General features: G+C 39.0%; 1 protein-coding gene across 5 annotated transcripts in view; it reads left to right on the top strand.

The window, feature by feature from the left end:
• The window catches only part of LOC126457226 (uncharacterized), a 204,656-nt gene that overhangs the window by 86,661 nt on the left and 99,685 nt on the right, over positions 1-18,310 (top strand). For all 5 annotated transcript variants that reach the window (XR_007585451.1, XM_050093354.1, XM_050093355.1 and 2 more), the window contains one exon: positions 5,259-5,647. Coding sequence is in view for 4 of the 5 variants with exons in the window: in XM_050093354.1 (XP_049949311.1) it covers positions 5,259-5,647 (389 nt within the window). In the remaining variant the exon portion in view is untranslated. The remainder of the gene's footprint in view (positions 1-5,258; positions 5,648-18,310) is intronic.

Raw genomic sequence — 18,310 nt, 5'->3', positions numbered from 1 at the left:
GATTGCAATTTTTGCTTTAAATGTGTGAAGTTCCCAGTGATTGTATGTTACCGTGACCATAAAAAAAGTGCAGTGCCAGACACTGCGTGCTGCGGGCGTGAAACTTAGTGTCTCCTACTTTTCGCACTGCCATCCCTCCCCTGTTAGTGAAGCAAATGAATTCTTTGTTCTTGTCCCCAATCATACTACTTCAAATGTTGTGTACAAAGAAGCTTTATAATTCAAAAATAAATTCTGCATGTGCGTAGTCTTGGGCACGTTTATAAATAAAAACCCAAGCAACACTAGAATACTCAACTAGTCACTCATAGAAAATCAGTACCTTTGCAGGTGGTTGACTGACTGCTAATTTTTTTTTTCCCCATGCTGTTGCATTAATCTTTGTAGCACATGTCTGTCAGGTGCAGGTAAGTAGGTGCCTATTTTGTTTGCATTATTAAAATACCATTTTATATTTTGAATTGCACGTGTATTGGTAACTGTTAAATGTAGTTCTTTGTTTGTATTCGAAATATATTCATCATTAGCAGCCGCAGCAGTAGCCATTTGAGACATTGCCTGCTCTATGAAAGCTTCATTCACTCATATTAGTGCATTCATGTTGCTCCTGAATGTTTTATAATATCTTTCTCCCAGTCAGTCAGGTTTACCTGGTCTTCTTGGGCCCTTATGTCATCCATTTGTGTGGCTACTTGTTTTGCTTATCTCCAATTTTCATTACAGTCATCATCACTCTTACCATTCCAGAGTATTCTCTTGCCTCATTTATTTTTGTATTCTGTGAGCATTTTATTCCTAACATATGTTACACTATTGATCACTGAACAACCCGTAGGTTTTGAATGTTTTTCACTCACATTTTCAGACACTTTGGAAGCTTAATTTTGAAAGCTGTTTAGTCTATAAAACACAGTCCAGACGTCTTTACTCTTCTCAAAAATGCGAAAACTCAACTGGTTTTAGGGCTCAACTGTTAATTTGTAATGTCCCCCCCCCCCCCCCCCACACACACACACACACACACACCGTGGAGGGTTATCCTATAGTGAACGATTATGACTCAAGAACCAGCAGAAACTATCCAACCATCCAAGGGGTACAGCAGAGTCACTGAGTAAGGACAACAGCAAGAGAAAGATGGGAAATGGAGATGGCACATCAGAATAATTTGTGCAGATGAGTAATTCAAGAGGAAAACCGAAGGCGTAGCCAATCCTGTAACCAAAACAGTGGTGTGTAGCAAGAACGACACGAGGCAGGGAAATCGCAACTGAAGACAGGGCTAGCTTTACAGTATGGCAGTGAGCATTAATTGGTTCTGTAGCCAGTGCTACAACAGCAGAACTAGAGCTCATATATGTAGCAGTGCCATCTAGTGGCCATCATTTGAATTCTGTGTCCCCTGGCAGGCTCTCAAAGTCACCCAGATGGGGTACTAGATCCCCCCCCTAAAAAGGGTGCAGAAGACTGGAAGTGACCGGGAGTATGCTTTGGGCTTTGGAAGGTGAACATGTAGTACAGTTGGTGTTCGGCTGAGCATGCAGAGGCTGTGGTGAGACCTCCACCTTCATGCTCTCTTCCAGGGAACCACTGCTGGTGTTCTGGAACGCAGGTTATACCTGTATGGTTATGGGACCGACAAAAGCCTGCTTTTCAGGCCCGATTGAGCCACCAGTAGTTGTGCAGTTGATAAGCTTAGATGGAGTCAGTTGGTATGACAGCACTCCAAACCCCTCGGAGTGTCAACTGTTGTGAAGTAACCACTGTAGTCAGAAATGAAGCACCTTTAGAAGTGTGTTGACACTGCTGTGCGTAGTAGATAACACTTGGCATGACAGGCCCAGGGTTCCTGAGGCAGTGGACCAAGGAGATGGATGAGAGTATGAGGCTGCTGCACATGGAGTAGCTGCACTGGGTTATGGTCATGGATGGGAGTAGTCTTGTATGTCCTCAGAATTATTTTGAGTGAAGCCATGGTGGTGGTGGCTCCTGGAGCTTTTTAACAATTGCGTACTAACAAAGAATTAATCAGTGTTAGCAGTTCTTTCTGGATCAGAAGTAGTTGCCTTCTGTTGCCATCCAGCCTCTTTTCGCGGCATAATTACATTTTAGCTTGGATTGTTTTCTGGAGCTGTTGTAAATTCCATAAACACTCACTAATTTCTTCTGTCAACCATTCTACAAGAATGCAGAGCGATGGTGCCTGTACAATAGTTGGGGGGGGGGGGGGGGGGGGGAGACGATAGACCTGTGGGTATCTGGTACTTTTAATGTTTTGGAAGACGGATGGCAACTTGTTAGTTGACATAAAACAACTACAGTTCTGACCCTCAAAAACCTGCATAATACTAACTTTTAAATCATTTTCTCGAAACAAATTCACCTGACTACACTATGTTTTTCCCATTTTGTGAGAGCTACGGGTGCATGAACCCTTGATTAAGAATATCATATGATTCATTAACAACCTGAAAGAGGGCTTTATGCCATCGTGAATAAAGCAGTTGCTAAGCAGTTTGTACAGATGAGGAACTTCTGAAAATACCCATTTTTTTCGCAATTTACTGCAAATGTGGGGAAATGTGAATGTATGTGATCAATATGCGGTTTGTTAAAGACACTTTTATGGCCCAAATCAGAAACTATTGCGCCAACACTTTAATCTGCGTTATGGAGTGAGAAAAAAAATTGAGTTTAGCAATGCCACTGTCACCAGAAAATTGAATTTAGCAACATCGCTGTCATCTGAATAGTGAATTCATAAAATATTGGTTGTTTCCATATGTAACAAAGTCCTTGAACCATAATGACAAACATGCTATCTAATGACAAACATGTTACTATGTGGGCCTGCAACTTGATCATCCACTTCATCAAATGTCACATTTCCATTGATGTTCATATAGTCATCCACACATGTCAGAAAATGCCTTTCCCTTCACTTTCATCAAATGTACCATGTCACTCAACATTCTTGGACGACAAAGGAATGGGCAAGACCATCTCTTCAAAATTAAAATACCAGCTAATGGAAAATTGAGTTTGTTCCTTAAAAAGGTGTAACATTTCCTAAAAAGAGTGTGAATTGTCACTGCATCACATATGTCTTCTTCTCTTTTATACTCAATCTCTGAGCTGATGCTATTCATCATTTCTGATGCTCATTGAAATGGTTAACATGTAGTGAACCACCTTCAGTTTCTTGGATGTCAAGTTCTTAAAAGTTTCTAGAGCCTTTTTCAGACGTTCTCTTGCGTGGAACATCCGTGCTTTCTTTGAGTTTTTTTATCAGCTCTCGAACAAACATTTGCACCAACTAGAAGGTTCCCACTTGGCACAGCATATTGTTTCAGGACTTGCATGGCAATTATATCCAAGAGCTGTGCCTGCAAATCCCCCACATAATCTTCAGATTTAAAGTACTGTGTACAAACAATAGCATTTGACACATTGATGTGGTCCTTTCAATAACATTTCACAGTCCACACTTTTTGAAGCTGTATGTCTCTGGGAAACTGATGCTAAAGAAGTCCAGTTCTCTTCATCTTCCTGTTGTAAAACAATCGATGGCACACCCTGTACCAAGGATCTCACTGTTTGGTCCCTTCTCCCAAAGCAACCAACCAGCCACACCCAATCATTTTTGTCTTAAAACACCACGCACACACACACACACACACACACACACACACATATATATATATATATATATATATATATATATATATATATATATATATGGTTGTAATAGAAGGAAACATTCCACATAGGAAATATATATCTAAACACAAAGATGATGTGACTTACCAAATGAAAGTGCTGGCAGGTCGACAGACACACAAACAAACACGAACATACACACAAAATTCAAGCTTTCACAACAAACTGTTGCCTCATCAGGAAAGAGGGAAGGAGAGGGAAAGACGAAAGGATGTGGGTTTTAAGGGAGAAGGTAAGGAGTCATTCCAATCCCGGGAGTGGAAAGACTTACCTTAGGGGGAAAAAAGGACGGGTATACACACGTATCCATCCACACATATACCAATATATGTGTGGATGGATATGTGTGTGTGTGCGCGAGTGTATACCCGTCCTTTTTTCCCCCTAAGGTAAGTCTTTCCGCTCCCGGTATTGGAATGACTCCTTACCCTCTCCCTTAAAACCCACATCCTTTCGTCTTTCCCTCTCCTTCCCTCTTTCCTGATGAGGCAACAGTTTGTTGCGAAAGCTTGAATTTTGTGTGTATGTTCGTGTTTGTTTGTGTGTCTGTCAACCTGCCAGCACTTTCATTTGGTAAGTCACATCATCTTTGTGTTTATATGGGAAACATTCCACGTGGGAAAAATATATTTAAAAACAAAGATGATGTGACTTACCATACGAAAGCTCTGGCAGGTCGGTAGAAAAACAAACAAACACATACATACACACAAAATTCAAGCTTTCGCAACAAGGTAAGTCTTTCCGCTCCCGGGATTGGAATGACTCCTTACCCTCTCCCTTAAAACCCACATCCTTTCGTCTTTCCCTCTCCTTCCCTCTTTCCTGATGAAGCAACCATTTGTTGCGAAAGCTTGGATTTTGTGTGAATGTTTGTGTGTCTATCGACCTGTCAGCACTTTCGTTTGGTAAGTCACATAATCTTTGTTTATATATAAGCGTCTGCAATAATCGTAGTTTCTGCGGTGTTATAGTCATGTGCTTTGACAGTGACATCATGCGCAGAATGGTGATCTCTCACTGCACATTCCGTTTGGACTCCCTTGAGTATAGGAATGTATAATTTGCAGATAAAGTTAATTGGATGTACATCAAACATCTCTTTCGATTGATGCAAATATGTAGCACATTGGTTCATTTTGTATTGTTTCATGTTTCAGCAAATGAAATCTTTCTTAGCATTGATTCTTTGGTATTCATACGGTAATAGTTACTGCCACAATGATTGGTAATTTATTGCAGCTTATTGTTAACTTTTTTGGTTGATTGTGTTTTATATTAAATACTCTAAATATGTAGTATAAATTCACGAATTACATAATTAAGTTTATGTTTGGCGAAGATCCGCAATTCACCCAAGTTATACTGTTTCCCTCCTATTTACTTTTTTGTTCTCTCACTAACATATAATATCTGTGACATTACATTCATAATCTCCTTTCTGTTTGACCATATTATCTTCTTTTTTTTTTTTTTTAGATAAGATCTTAATAGGTTTCGTCATTGCAAGTGTTGTAGACTGTCTTTTTATTTTTCAGTGACGTTGACACCAGAGACTGTTACAAATGCAGAATCTATGGTGACAAGCAGTGTGGGTGGTTTGCCCCAAAATGCTTCTGCAGCGTTACCCACTCCAACAGTGTCAAAGACTAACATTGCAACTGTTATCCCACCGACTACGATTGTATGCCTTCCATCTGTGGTATCAGCACCGAATCTGATGAATCAGCATACAAGCCAGCTGACCGGTTGTGTCAGTGTCCCATCAAATGGAATTATCAATTCTAACCTACCAAAGACTGCTGCTGTGGCAAGCTCGAGTGCTGTGCCATACCTTGCCTTAAGCAGCACTACTCCTGTGCGAGCTTTGCCAACACATATACCAAAGAGCCAAATGAAAAGCAAACCAGTCCGAGAAACTTCACAGGTTCTTAAACATTATCCTTCTATTTTGTTTTGCAACTATTTTGCTTAAATAGTGATAATGGTTTATATTACAGTGTTTTGTGTGATGCAAAGTAGCTTAATTCGGAATATAAATTCCAGTTTGTTTGTCTTCAGTTAATAGTGTCAGCCATATTCAGCTTTTTACTTATGTGAAAATTTATGTGTACTTTTGTTTCAAGAGACTGCAATGTTGTTATTTTGTTAATCATGTTGCTAGCTAGATAATGCTGTGTCGTTCAAAATGAGTTATTTCTACTGAAATGTTTTCTGATTACTGCTTACTCACCCAATCTGTAAATTTTAGAAGTGACAGCATTTTCTGCTGGACTGTCATTAAATGTATTTATTCACAATCATGATTTTTGCTTATTATGAATAACTGCAAAGTTCACGAAGGAAATGGAGAAGACGAACTGTACCAGCTTCTTAAAAAATTAAGACAAACATTAATTCGAAACACAAATTTTGTTTATATCAGAAAGATACTACAGATTTGATAATACAGAACCAATCCTGTCATCAGCACAGAAGATTCGATACTTTCATGCAATTTTGAATCACCTGAAGAGCTTACCGTTAAATAATCAGGATATCGAAGAAGAATTAAATTTCCTACAAAATATAGCAACTAAAAATTGCTTTGGAGCAGGAATGGTGATAAGAATGTATAAACAGTAATGCAATATAGTGCACAGAACAATAAAAGATGAAATTATACTAGAGAGAGAAGCAACAAAGAATGTATAATCAAGATTCACTATGATGCCATATCTTGGAACACTGTTAGAAAATTTTTGTATGTCTTTTAAGAAAACAAAAGCAGCAGTTAGCTTCCATACTAATAATATAAAACAGAACATTCAACATAATGCTATTAAAGTTATGCTGCTTTCCAGCTCTGGGGTGTATACAGTAGACTGCAGGGCATCCTCTTAGTGCTATGTTGGTCAAATGGGGGATCGTTTTCTACCAGACTTCAGGAACGTGTAAGGCTAACCTATCACAACACATCAAGTTTTACAGCCTACTTTGAAGAGGGGGATGCCAAATATCAGTTATCAAAACATTTCTTATGATCTTCCATAAAGTAAAGAAAGGTAAAGTGTTTAAGATTTTGGAGGTAGAATTAACAGAAGGTTAATTATGATATAATAGACATTGCAAAGTATTGCTAAGAATGTAGTTTCAGCACTGAGCCCCATATATGTGGACTCATGTAAGTAAGCTATCAAAGGACCTACTTAAGCAGATTAGGTACCTACACCTTGTACAATGTTACAAGTAATTTTTTTAAGGTAGGGTTTTGCTGCCATACAAAATTCTATTTTGTAATGAATTGTCTGCGTTCAAGACACACAGTTTTTAGTACTGACTTTTTTGTCAAGGTGTAATTGTCCATAAACAAGATGTGAAACGTGCTACATACAAGAATATATACAAATGATTGTGTTACTGTATGTCTTTAGCATTGTTAGTTTCCTAGAATGTTTTTTGCCACGGTAAAGATCTTTCTCTGTGCTCCCACATAGAAATACAATGGTTTTAAAGAAAATTGTAAGTTTTGACTAAATAATGTAACATATAACATGAAAATTATGTAGGAAAGTATCTCTCTCACTATAGATATAAACTATGGCACCCAGTAGATTTGTAGAACTTCAGCTGTCAAATGCTACATCTAGTAGAGGCACAAGGAAATTTAAGTGCACAGGGGACATGAATTCAGCAGTATGTGTTTACAGTAAATAGAGTGAATTCTCTTGTAGACACCTGCTTTCACATAATGTTCTCGTCTTTGTGAAATGGCTACATTATTTTATAAGAATGACAAAGACTCCTGTCTTATTATGCATATGGAATATGTAAACATGGTTGACATGAGGGCAGTGTCCTCTTAAAATGAATGATTATATGTTGACTCACTTCATAGTGAGATTGAAAGAGGTATATTTTTTAAAGAACAATAATTTTGTATTAAAAAATACTGTGAGAACAGAATGCATTCGTAAAGTTGAACTGGTCTCCAAGCAGATTATGGTGTTGCAGCTGTATCTTAAGAATGGTATAATAGACCAGAATTGTAATTGTGAATAAATACATTTAATAACAGTCCAGGCAGGAAATGTCATTTCTAAACTATTGCAGGACTGTGGAATCAAGTAAACAGAAAATAATACAATTTGCAAATATTCAAGTGGATTTAATAATGTTTTGCTACAGTCTGCTCAAGATTGTCAAGTGCCAAAGGATGATGCCTATGCTACATTATGAAGTTCACTTTCTTACGGTCATTGTATGGGTAGCAAGCATAATAGCGACTAGCTCATCACCCATGTACCAGATGATCTTAGATTGGCTGTGGTATTCATTTGCTCAACACAGTGAGAGAAAAAACGGACAACAGAATCAATTCATATGAAAATATAAGTTAAATCTATCTTTTGTGACATATTAAAATACAAAAAACACTAAATTTTATATTATGTAACAGTATTATGAAAAGGATATTTGCTAATCACCATACAGCGGAGATACTGAGTCGCAAATAGGTGCAACGAAAAGGCGATCACAAAATGAGCTTTTGGCCAATGAGGCCTCTGTCAAAAATAGACACCACACACACACACACACACACACACACACACACACACACGCACATGCACATGCACGCGTGCGACAGTAGTTTCAGGTAGCTAAAGCCTGTTTTGTGTGTGTGTGTGTGTGTGTGTGTGTGTGTGTGTGTGTGTCTTCTCAACAAAGACCTTAATGGGTGACCATCTTTTTGTTCTGCCTTTCTGTGACTCAGCATCTCCTCTGTTTGGTGAGTAGCAACTATTCTTTTCATAATATTGTTATATTCCGTCTTGGATTTTCCTTTGTTTAGAATTTGATATTTCTGCTTCCTGCTGATTCCTGAACAAGCATAAATGATGTACTGAGTATAATTTTTGATCAACATTGGTAATAACTGTATCATCCCACTATATCCACCATACGGTTAGCCAGTTCACTATGCTAAACTGAAAGTGCATTGCCTCATCTACTTAATAAGTTTTTGACTGAATGTTGCATCTCCTATGGTGACAGGCTAAAAAACTTATTTATATTAGTATTTCATGCCACTAATGATGCCATAGGAACAAGATGTAGCGTAAATCTGTTCTTGAACCTTATAAACTACTTCATTGCACTATTGCAGTGATGATTGTGTCTCTAAAAACCCTGAGCTGAGACGGTAGAGGGAAACCTCTTGTTATTTATGTTGTTTTCCATATGCTAAATACATTTGGGTAGAAACTTCGTAGAGGTTGTCTCACTTCTCACATGGGAAACAGTACATCTCCACTCCCAGGACCAAATGTCCAAACAGAATTAATTTCACATTCACTAGGAAACTCTCTTCCTTGAGCTGTCTGAGGTATTTCCTCAGATTCAGAATCTAGGGAAAAGTACAAGTACGTAATCTACAACCGCGAGTTTATCCTCACTTTCCCCCCGATAAAAAAAGTAATGGGCCATTTAAACACCGTAGATGTGACTGAGTCACAGTAGAGGTGGGCAAACAGTATAATCACAATGATGAAAATAACATTAAAGTAGGTGGATGGTGGCAAAATAATAGCTTCATGATGTTTGTGGACCCATTTAGTATTCGTGACGTGTTTCGGGCTCTGTCCATCTTTACACGACCTGGTGAAAAACTGGTAATAGAATTTTTTTTATGCTGTTGCAGATTGACACAAGTGTCTCAAAAGAGGACCTATGTTGGGGGGGGGGTGTAGGATGTCAAACGGGCCGATTTGGAGCAGGAGAGGCACCACAGGACATTTTAATTTCCCCTGTCTATACTTTTACAAATAAATTCATAAAACTTTGTGAGCATGACCAGGAAGGATTCAGAATTCACATTCATAGCAGTGGAAGTTCGAAAACATAACGAAGTAATTTTTTTTACATGTGAAATTTCAGCATTTTTTTCTTACTAATGGCAGCATTTGTTGCTATAGGTACACTTTTCTTCATAAGTAAGAGAGATAGTTCGATGAATTTTTAACAGCATACAAACCATACTCAAAAGTGTATGAGACTCTAGAATTTTCCAAATCTATTAAAAACTGTGGTAAAAATTGAAGTAATTAACTACAACATTTGTGTTTTTTCTAAACATGAAGTTTAAAATACAATAGATCATTCATTTTTTTATAAATTAAATAAATTCTAGAATTTCATACACCTGTAAGTATGGTATGTATGCTGTGCAAAAGTCGTTGAAGAATCTCTCTAACTTATGAAGAAAATTGTACCTATAGCAACAAATGCAGCCATTAGTAAGTGAAAAAATGATGAAATTTCACATGAAAAAAAAAAAAAAAAAAAAAAATTATTTTGTTATGTTTTCGAACTTCCACTGCAATGAGTGTGAATCCTGAATCCTTCCTGGTGATGCTGACAAAGTTTAATGAGTTTATTCATAAAAGTATAGACATTGGAAATTAAAATGTCCTGTGATGCCTCTCCTGCTCCAAGTCGGCCCGTTTGACGTCCTACCCTCCTTAAAACATAATTGAACGACAAAGACATGTTAAACAAAATACATGCTATTTAGTATAGAATGAATATACAACTTTGACAAGAATATCAATTAATGTCAAAATAAACATAAGTTTATTAGTCCACTCAGCATGTAACTGTAATGACCCAGCGTGTATGCTGCTTACAGCTGAAGGTTGTGGCTGACAGATTGCCACATGTAAAAGAGCTTGTTGATGCTACATGGCATTAAATGGCCGATATTGAATTGAAAGTGGTAATAACATTAGCTATTACAAAATTTGTACACATTGTAGGAAAGTTCTTGAACAATGTAAATGCTTTAGGGTTAAGAGAGACCACCCGCCAAAGAGCAGAAGTGTTTAGTTGTTGATAGGCACCCACAAAAGAAAGAAAACCTGCTACCTTTCAGAGTTATCCTTTGATTAGCTAGAATAAAGCGCACACACACCATCCCATCGCTTTACCTCTGGGATCCCTGTTCATTACTGTTAAGCTACCTTCCTATACACCAACATTCTTCACGTTCGTGGCCTTGCTTCCTTCACAACGTCAACACCTTTTCACCCAGCTGCTTCACATGGTCCTCCTCTACCCCATGTGTCACTTTCCTGGACGCCACCAAATGTACAGTGTGTTAACTGTAAGATGGCAGAGTTGTGAGGGGAGTGCGGAGTGCGGGGAGAGGAGGAAGCAAGCATTGGCTGACGATGGGAGAGGAGCCGTTGGGGGAGGGGGGGGGGGGGGGGACAAGGCACGCCTACCAGTTGCAGTGCTGGCACTACAAATTGCGCGTCATGCTTACACGAAAGCAGACGAAAGGCTTGGAAGTAAACTCGCTTTAAATGTTGTTCGTAAACGAAACTGAAATAATCATGTGCATTAAAATATATATATAATGAAAGTGCTGGCAGGTTGACAGACACACAAACACACACAAACATGAACACAAAATTCAAGCTTTCGCAACAAACTGTTGCCTCATCAGGAAAGAGGGAAGGTGAGGGAAAGACGAAAGGATGTGGGTTTTAAGGGAGAGAGTAAGGAGTCATTCCAATCCCGGGAGCGGAAAGACTTACCTTAGGGGGAAAAAAGGACGGGTATACACTCGCGCGCGCACACACACACATATTCATCCATCCATGGTGTATGGATATGTGTGTGTGTGTGTGTGTGCGAGTGTATACCCGTCCTTTTTCCCCCTAAGGTAAGTCTTTCCGCTCCCGGGATTGGAATGACTCCTTACCCTCTCCCTTAAAACCCACATCCTTTCGTCTTTCCCTCTCCTTCCCTCTTTCCTGATGAGGCAACAGTTTGTTGCGAAAGTTTGAATTTTGTGTGCATGTTTGTGTGTGTTTGTGTGTCTGTCGACCTGCCAGCACTTTCATTTGGTAAGTCACATCATCTTTGTTGTTAGATATATATTTCCTACGTGGAATGTTTCCCTCTATTAACAAAGATGAGGTGACTTACCGAACGAAAGCGTTGGCAGGTCGATAGAAACACAAACAGACAAATACATACACACAAAATTCAAGCTTTTGCAACAAACTGTTGCCTCACCAGGAAAGAGGGAAGGACCTTTTTTCCCCCTAAGGTAAGTCTTTCCGCTTCCGGGATTGGAATGACTCCTTACCCTCTCCCTTAAAACCCACTTCCTTTCGCCTTTCCCTCTCCTTCCCTCTTTCCTGATGAGGCAACAGTTTGTTGCGAAAGCTTGAATTTCGTGTGTATGTATGTGTCTGTTTGTGTTTCTATCGACCTGCCAGTGCTTTCGTATGGTAAGTCACATCATCTTTGTTTTTAAATATATAGTTATCAAAATGAGTGAAGTGGCAGTTGCTGGTCCATCTCGGCCAAGAAGGTTCCTAGCCGAAAAAAAAGAAATAAGACACATTCTTGAGGAGATATGACGTCATAAACAATGAGATGCCACCGCGGGAAAATACCCAGATTTATGCATCCACTATTTGAGAATGAGAGCACTTAGCGACTAGCAACAAACGTTACATACAATCTCAAACCTTTATGAAAATTTTTCTCGCTGACACCCCCCACAAAATAATGAAAGGAAAAATGGTTATCGCTTACTACATTTTCTCAGTACATACTGTAAATCTGCCGCAGTAGGCATGACATTTTAATGTATTATTTCGTTAACTATTAACTCTAATCGCAACATATTTCGCATACAGTATCCACATATATCAGTAAATGCACCGGCAAATTTATGTCTCTGTACGACATATAATTCAGGAGATATGACGTGGTAAACATCGAGATGCGTGAAAAGTGCCGCGCAGCATTCAGTCACACGCAATATAATTTTGCGAGCATCGCTACGTAATATTGGTTTCCTTCTAACCGTAGGCCTACCGGGAGGGGCTGTTGGTGACTCCCGAGATGGACCAGCAACTGCCTCTTCACTCATTTTGATAATGTTTAGCACAACTGTACAATAAAAACACACAGAACAATACAGCGCAAAACAATAACGAAGCAGACGACAATGGCTACCTTGTACAACACAGTCAGCTACGTAATGTTGGCAGCAGTCGAAACTGCGTGCCTACCAAAGCCTTCTGACATTTACCGACTTCTACCGATTCAGGACTAGGGAGAGGTCTGCCATCTAAAAGTTTACACACTGTAGTCCACAAACAAGATTTCCCTTGCCATATGCTCACACACCCCCAATCATCCCACCATCCTCAAGAACCAGTTACAAAGAAGTGCCCCGTCACCCACTATCATCCTGGACCGGAACAGCTGAACCATATCCTTCTCCAGGAGTTTGATTATCTCTCATCCAGATGTGAAACTGGGGACATCTTAACCAAGATCCTTCCCATCCCTCCTAAAGTGATGTTCTGTCACCCACCCAATCTACATATCATCCTAGTCCATCCCTGTGCGACTCCCACTCCCACTCCCAAGCCCTTGCCACAGGGATCATATCCCTGCAGCAGACCAAGGTGCAAGATCTGCCCGGTCCACCTACTCAGCACCATTTATTCCCGTGCGTATCACAGGTTTATCCTACTCCATCAGAGGCTGGGTCACCTGTGAAAGCATCCGTGTCATATATCAGCTCTGTTGCAAACACTGCACGACCTTTTTTTATGTTGGTATAACAACCAATGAGCTGTGCACCAGAATGAAGGGCAACTGTAAAACTGTTGTCAAGAACAAAGTTGACCATCTGGCGTCACAACCCTGCAGCAGAGCATAATATGTTCAATTTCAATGGCTGATTCACAACCTGGGCCATCTGGATCCTTCCCTCCACCACCAGCTTCTCTGAGCTATGCAGATGGGAGTTATCCTTGCAACACATCCTTTGCTCCCGTAATCATCCTGGCCTTGGTCTCAGGTAACACACTGCCCTGAATCTTCCACCCAATAGTTTCCCTTTCTGTGTCATGTCATTCCCTCCAAATTCATATCACCACGTCGCCTTCAGCATGTACTGCTTCCCACCAGCTACTGCATTCGTGCCATCTCATAAATCTACCATCCCCCTCCCTCCTGCATTTCTAGCTGACAAACCAGCTGCCTCCCTCCGAGCCACTAGCTGCTCACCTGAGTCCCTCTCCCTCTACCCACTCCACCCAACACTATACCCCTTGCCCCCCCTCCCTCCAATAACCAGAGCACCTAGGATAACTTCTAAAGATAGCAAATTTTCTTTCTTTTTTTGTGCCTAGCAACAGTTCAATGTCTCTGCTTTTCAGTGCGTGGTCTCCTTTAATTCTAAAGTATTTACAAAATTTATGCAGATTTTTCTTGCACCGCGAATAAAAGTTAATGCCAAACTTAGATAAAGACAAATTTAGGAGATACACAGGGTTTTATTTCCAGTAATTTCAAAACATACTACAGTATTTGACCTGCAGAAAACAATGGAAACCCCATGTTGGTATATCAACAGTCTAGGAAATGATAGATTGCTGCTTACCATAACCTTCTGAAACTCGGACACATTTTTGTAGAAATTATAATTTTCGTGAAATGATGGGTACAGTATACTGTATTTTGGGACTCTGTATAATGAAAGATACATATAAATTCACTAATGACATCCAAAGTAAACAGTTGTAATATTATTCAAACATATTTATTGAAAGTAATAAAATCGATTACAATGTATGTTGAAAAACATATTTTAGTGTAATTAAAAAAAAGTGACATACACAGTAAATAAAATGTATAACACAGTCATCGGAGTTTATTTTTCATGAAACATTTTAAAACAGTTTCTTTTCACTGCAAGACACAGGAAAATGTTACAAGTTGTATGTTGTGTTCTTGTTCTTTCTCTGCAGCCTGGTCTTCAACATTTTTGCCAGTCTTCAACATCAGAAATTGCTGGCGTGTGTGCAGATTTTGATGATCTAAAATTTTCGTGGGGCAGTGGAACAAGCACTTTTCTTCATTTTGTTCTTGGCTGTTCTTCCTCTTTTGTACTTGGCTGTTCTTCTTCATCTTGTTCACCGTCTTCTGCATTGTTTTTTTACTTCCTTTATATCACTGTACAGAGGAACTTCTCTGAGAATAAGTGTGTACTTTCTAAGTTGAGGAATATTTTTTGAAGGTACCCTCTTTTGGATTTGGTCCTTAATCCAAGAATTAACTACTGACATGTCAGTCAAGTGCAATATAGTTCTAAATTCCATTTCTTGGTTCTGGCTCTTATGGGACAATACGAGAGCATTCTGTCGAAGAGGTCCTCTCCCCCCATTTTAACATTGTATGCTTGGATGGCCGTTGGTCTGGTGACTTCAGTCTGAGTCTTATCATTTTTGCTGTACCTTACGCACTTGCCTGTTGGGTCCATACCATGGACAGAAGACATCATCCATTTAATTAAACATATATTTCCATCATAATGGACAAGCATATCTGACAACCCTCTGCCTTCCTTAGTAAGCTCCTTGTCCATTTTCAGTTTTGCCTCTGTGGGTATCCTGTTTTTCTGGATAGTGCCAGTTTAAATGAAACCTCTTTTCAGAAGCTCGTGTACCGGCTTCAGACTGGTGACAAATCTGTCATGACAAATTAAATGTCCAGGGGTAAGACTTTGTCAACTGGATTACATCTGATTCACCTAAGCCAAATCCTTAGTATAATTAGGGTACGTTGTCTTCCCCTGATAAATTGTGAAGTCTATCACAAGTCCATTGGGATTTGCAAGAACAAATACTTTCAGACCCACAGGATTTGACTTGTTTGGGCGGTACTGCTTCAGACTACTTGTACCATAAAATGGTACCATCATCTCATGTACTGCCACATCTGCCTCTTTTTCTTGCTTCAAACACACTCCTCTAATTTTTGTGATAAGTGGGTGTAATTTCCATAGCCTGTCCTTTGTTTCTTCTTCTTTGACATCATCATCAAACACAACTTTCAAACTGGTCCTAATTATTAAGAATCTGTTCCTAGTCATTTTATCACTTTTCAAAGTATTCTCCTTCTGTTATTCCAATACATATGGATAATAGGATATTGTAAGCAGCTCATCAGGCGTATACCAATAAACATCTTCAGTTCAGTCAGATCTAAACCTAAATGTGTGGCCAACATAGAAATGTATCACAAGACCTACACCTTATTTTGTAAACACCTGTGTTGCTGTATTTGTCTGTACTCTCATCTAGGTTATGGTGCAAAAATAGTCCTAGTTTCTTATTCGTTCAGAAACTTGCTTGTATATTAGATTTTTTGAAAGCATCAGATTTTTTTGAGCATGTGTCATCATAAGAAAGAGAAATATTTACGACTGCATTTTTAGTACTGTCTGTTTGCTTCCTCAACTTTTTGAAAGTTTTTGTTTGTATTTGTAAATTGCTTGTGATAGTTTCTATATTGAGCAGGCAGGTAGAGAATTTTAAAATAACATTTATGGAGCACACATGTGCCAGCAGCAATAATACCCCTGGTTGGCACCTGATAGAACAGAATCACTGTTTACAGTCAATGGGAAATAGACCGACTCTTTTACATTTGAAACAAAAAGGTAGCCTTGAAGAGAACAAAATTTACACTAACAGCCTCAAATCTAACAATTAATGAACAAAAGACAACCGTCCTTTAGCATTTTTGAAAGAGTTATTGCTGAAAAAATAAAAGGGTAAAAATACGAACAAAAATCCGGATTTCTGTACTTTATTAATTTAGGTTGTGTCCTCCTCCATATTTTATGGTTTACATAGCAACTTTCACCTCTTGACACAAGCTCTTAGTTTTGTTTTTGTTCTTGGTGTATGTTTTTTACACAAAAAATTTTTATTGCAGAACCCTGTATGTATTTTAAACTTCTGTCATGTTGACATCAGTTTTTATTTATAATGTAACAAAAAATCTACATACGTTATATCAAATAGTGTAATATGTCTTATACTTACCACTTGTAAGTACATGCAGGTCATCAACAGTAGCGTCATAGCATTTATGCCAGCCAGCACCAGAAAGCTCTCTTGTGTGGAACTAAAACCCTATCTGTCTTTTTAATTTATTAACTTTTAATTATGTTGTTGTAGTGGTCTTCAGTCCTGAGACTGGTTTGATGCAGCTCTCCATGCTACTCTATCCTGTGCAAGCTTCTTCATCTCCCAGTACCAACTGCAACCTACATCCTTCTGAATCTGCTTAGTGTATTCATCTCTTAATCTCCCTCTACGATTTTTACCCTCCACGCTGCCCTCCAGTACTAAATTGGTGATCCCTTGATGCCTCAGAACATGTCCTACCAACCGATCCCTTCTTCTAGTCAAGTTATACCACAAACTCCTCTTCTCCCCAATTCTATTCAATACCTCCTCATTAGTTATGTGATCTACCCATCTAATCTTCAGCATTCTTCTGTAGCACCCCATTTCGAAAGCTTCTATTCTCTTCTTGTCCAAACTATTTATCGTCCATGTTTCACTTCCGTACTTGGCTACACTCCATACAAATACTTTCAGAAACGACTTCCTGACACTTAAATCTATACTTGATGTTAACAAATTTCTCTTCTTCAGAAACGCTTTCCTTGCCATTGCCAGTCTACATTTTATATCCTCTCTACTTCGAACGTCATCAGTTATTTTACTCCCTAAATAGCAAAACTCCTTTACTACTTTAAGTGTCTCATTTCCTAATCTAATTCCCTCAGCATCGACCGACTTAATTCGACTACATTCCATTATCCTCGTTTTGCTTTAGTTGACATTCATCTTATATCCTCCTTTCAAGACACTGTCCATTCCGTTCACTTCTCTTCCAAGTCCTTTGCTGTCTCTGACAAGAATTACAATGACATTGGTGAACGTTAAAGTTTTTATTTGTTCTCCATGGATTTTTAATACCTAGTCCGAATTTTTCTTTTGTTTCCTTTACTGCTTGCTCAGTATACAGATTGAATAATATCGGGGAGAGGCTACAACCCTGTCTCCACTCCCTTCCCCACCACTGCTTCCCTTTCATGTCCCTCGACACTTATAACTGCTATCTGGTTTCTGTATAAATTGTAAATAGCCTTTCACTCCCTGTATTTTACCCCTGCCACCTTCAGAATTTGAAAGAGAGTATTCCAGTCAGCATTGTCAAAAGCTTTCTGTAAGTCTACAAATGCTAGAAATGTAGGTTTGCCATTTCTTACTCTAGTTTCTCAGCTAAGCCATAGGGTCAGTATTGCCTCACGTGTTCCAACATTTCTAAGGAATCCAAACTGATCTTCCCCGAGGTCGGCTTCTACCAGTTTTTCCATTCGTCTGTAAAGAATTCGCATTAGTATTTTAGAGCCGTGATTTATTAAACTGAAAGTTTGGTAATTTTCACACCTGTCAACACCTGCTTTCTTTGGGGTTGGAATTATTATATTCTTCTTGAAGTCTGAGGGTATTTTGCCTGTCTCACACATTTTACTCACCAGAGGGTAGAGTTTTGTCAGGAATGGCTCTTCCAAGGCTGTCAGTAGTTCCAAAGGAATGTTGTCTACTCCCGGGGCCTGGTTTTGACTCAGGTCTTTCAGTGCTCTGGCAAACTCTTCACACAGTATCACATCTCTCGTTTCATCTTCATCTACATCCTCTTCTGTTTCCATAAT

This window comes from Schistocerca serialis, chromosome 2 (assembly GCF_023864345.2).
Source record: "Schistocerca serialis cubense isolate TAMUIC-IGC-003099 chromosome 2, iqSchSeri2.2, whole genome shotgun sequence".
NCBI classification, from domain to species: Eukaryota; Metazoa; Arthropoda; class Insecta; order Orthoptera; family Acrididae; genus Schistocerca; species Schistocerca serialis.
Note: the sequence above shows the minus strand (reverse complement) of the source record. Positions and strands in the feature narration are given on the sequence as shown.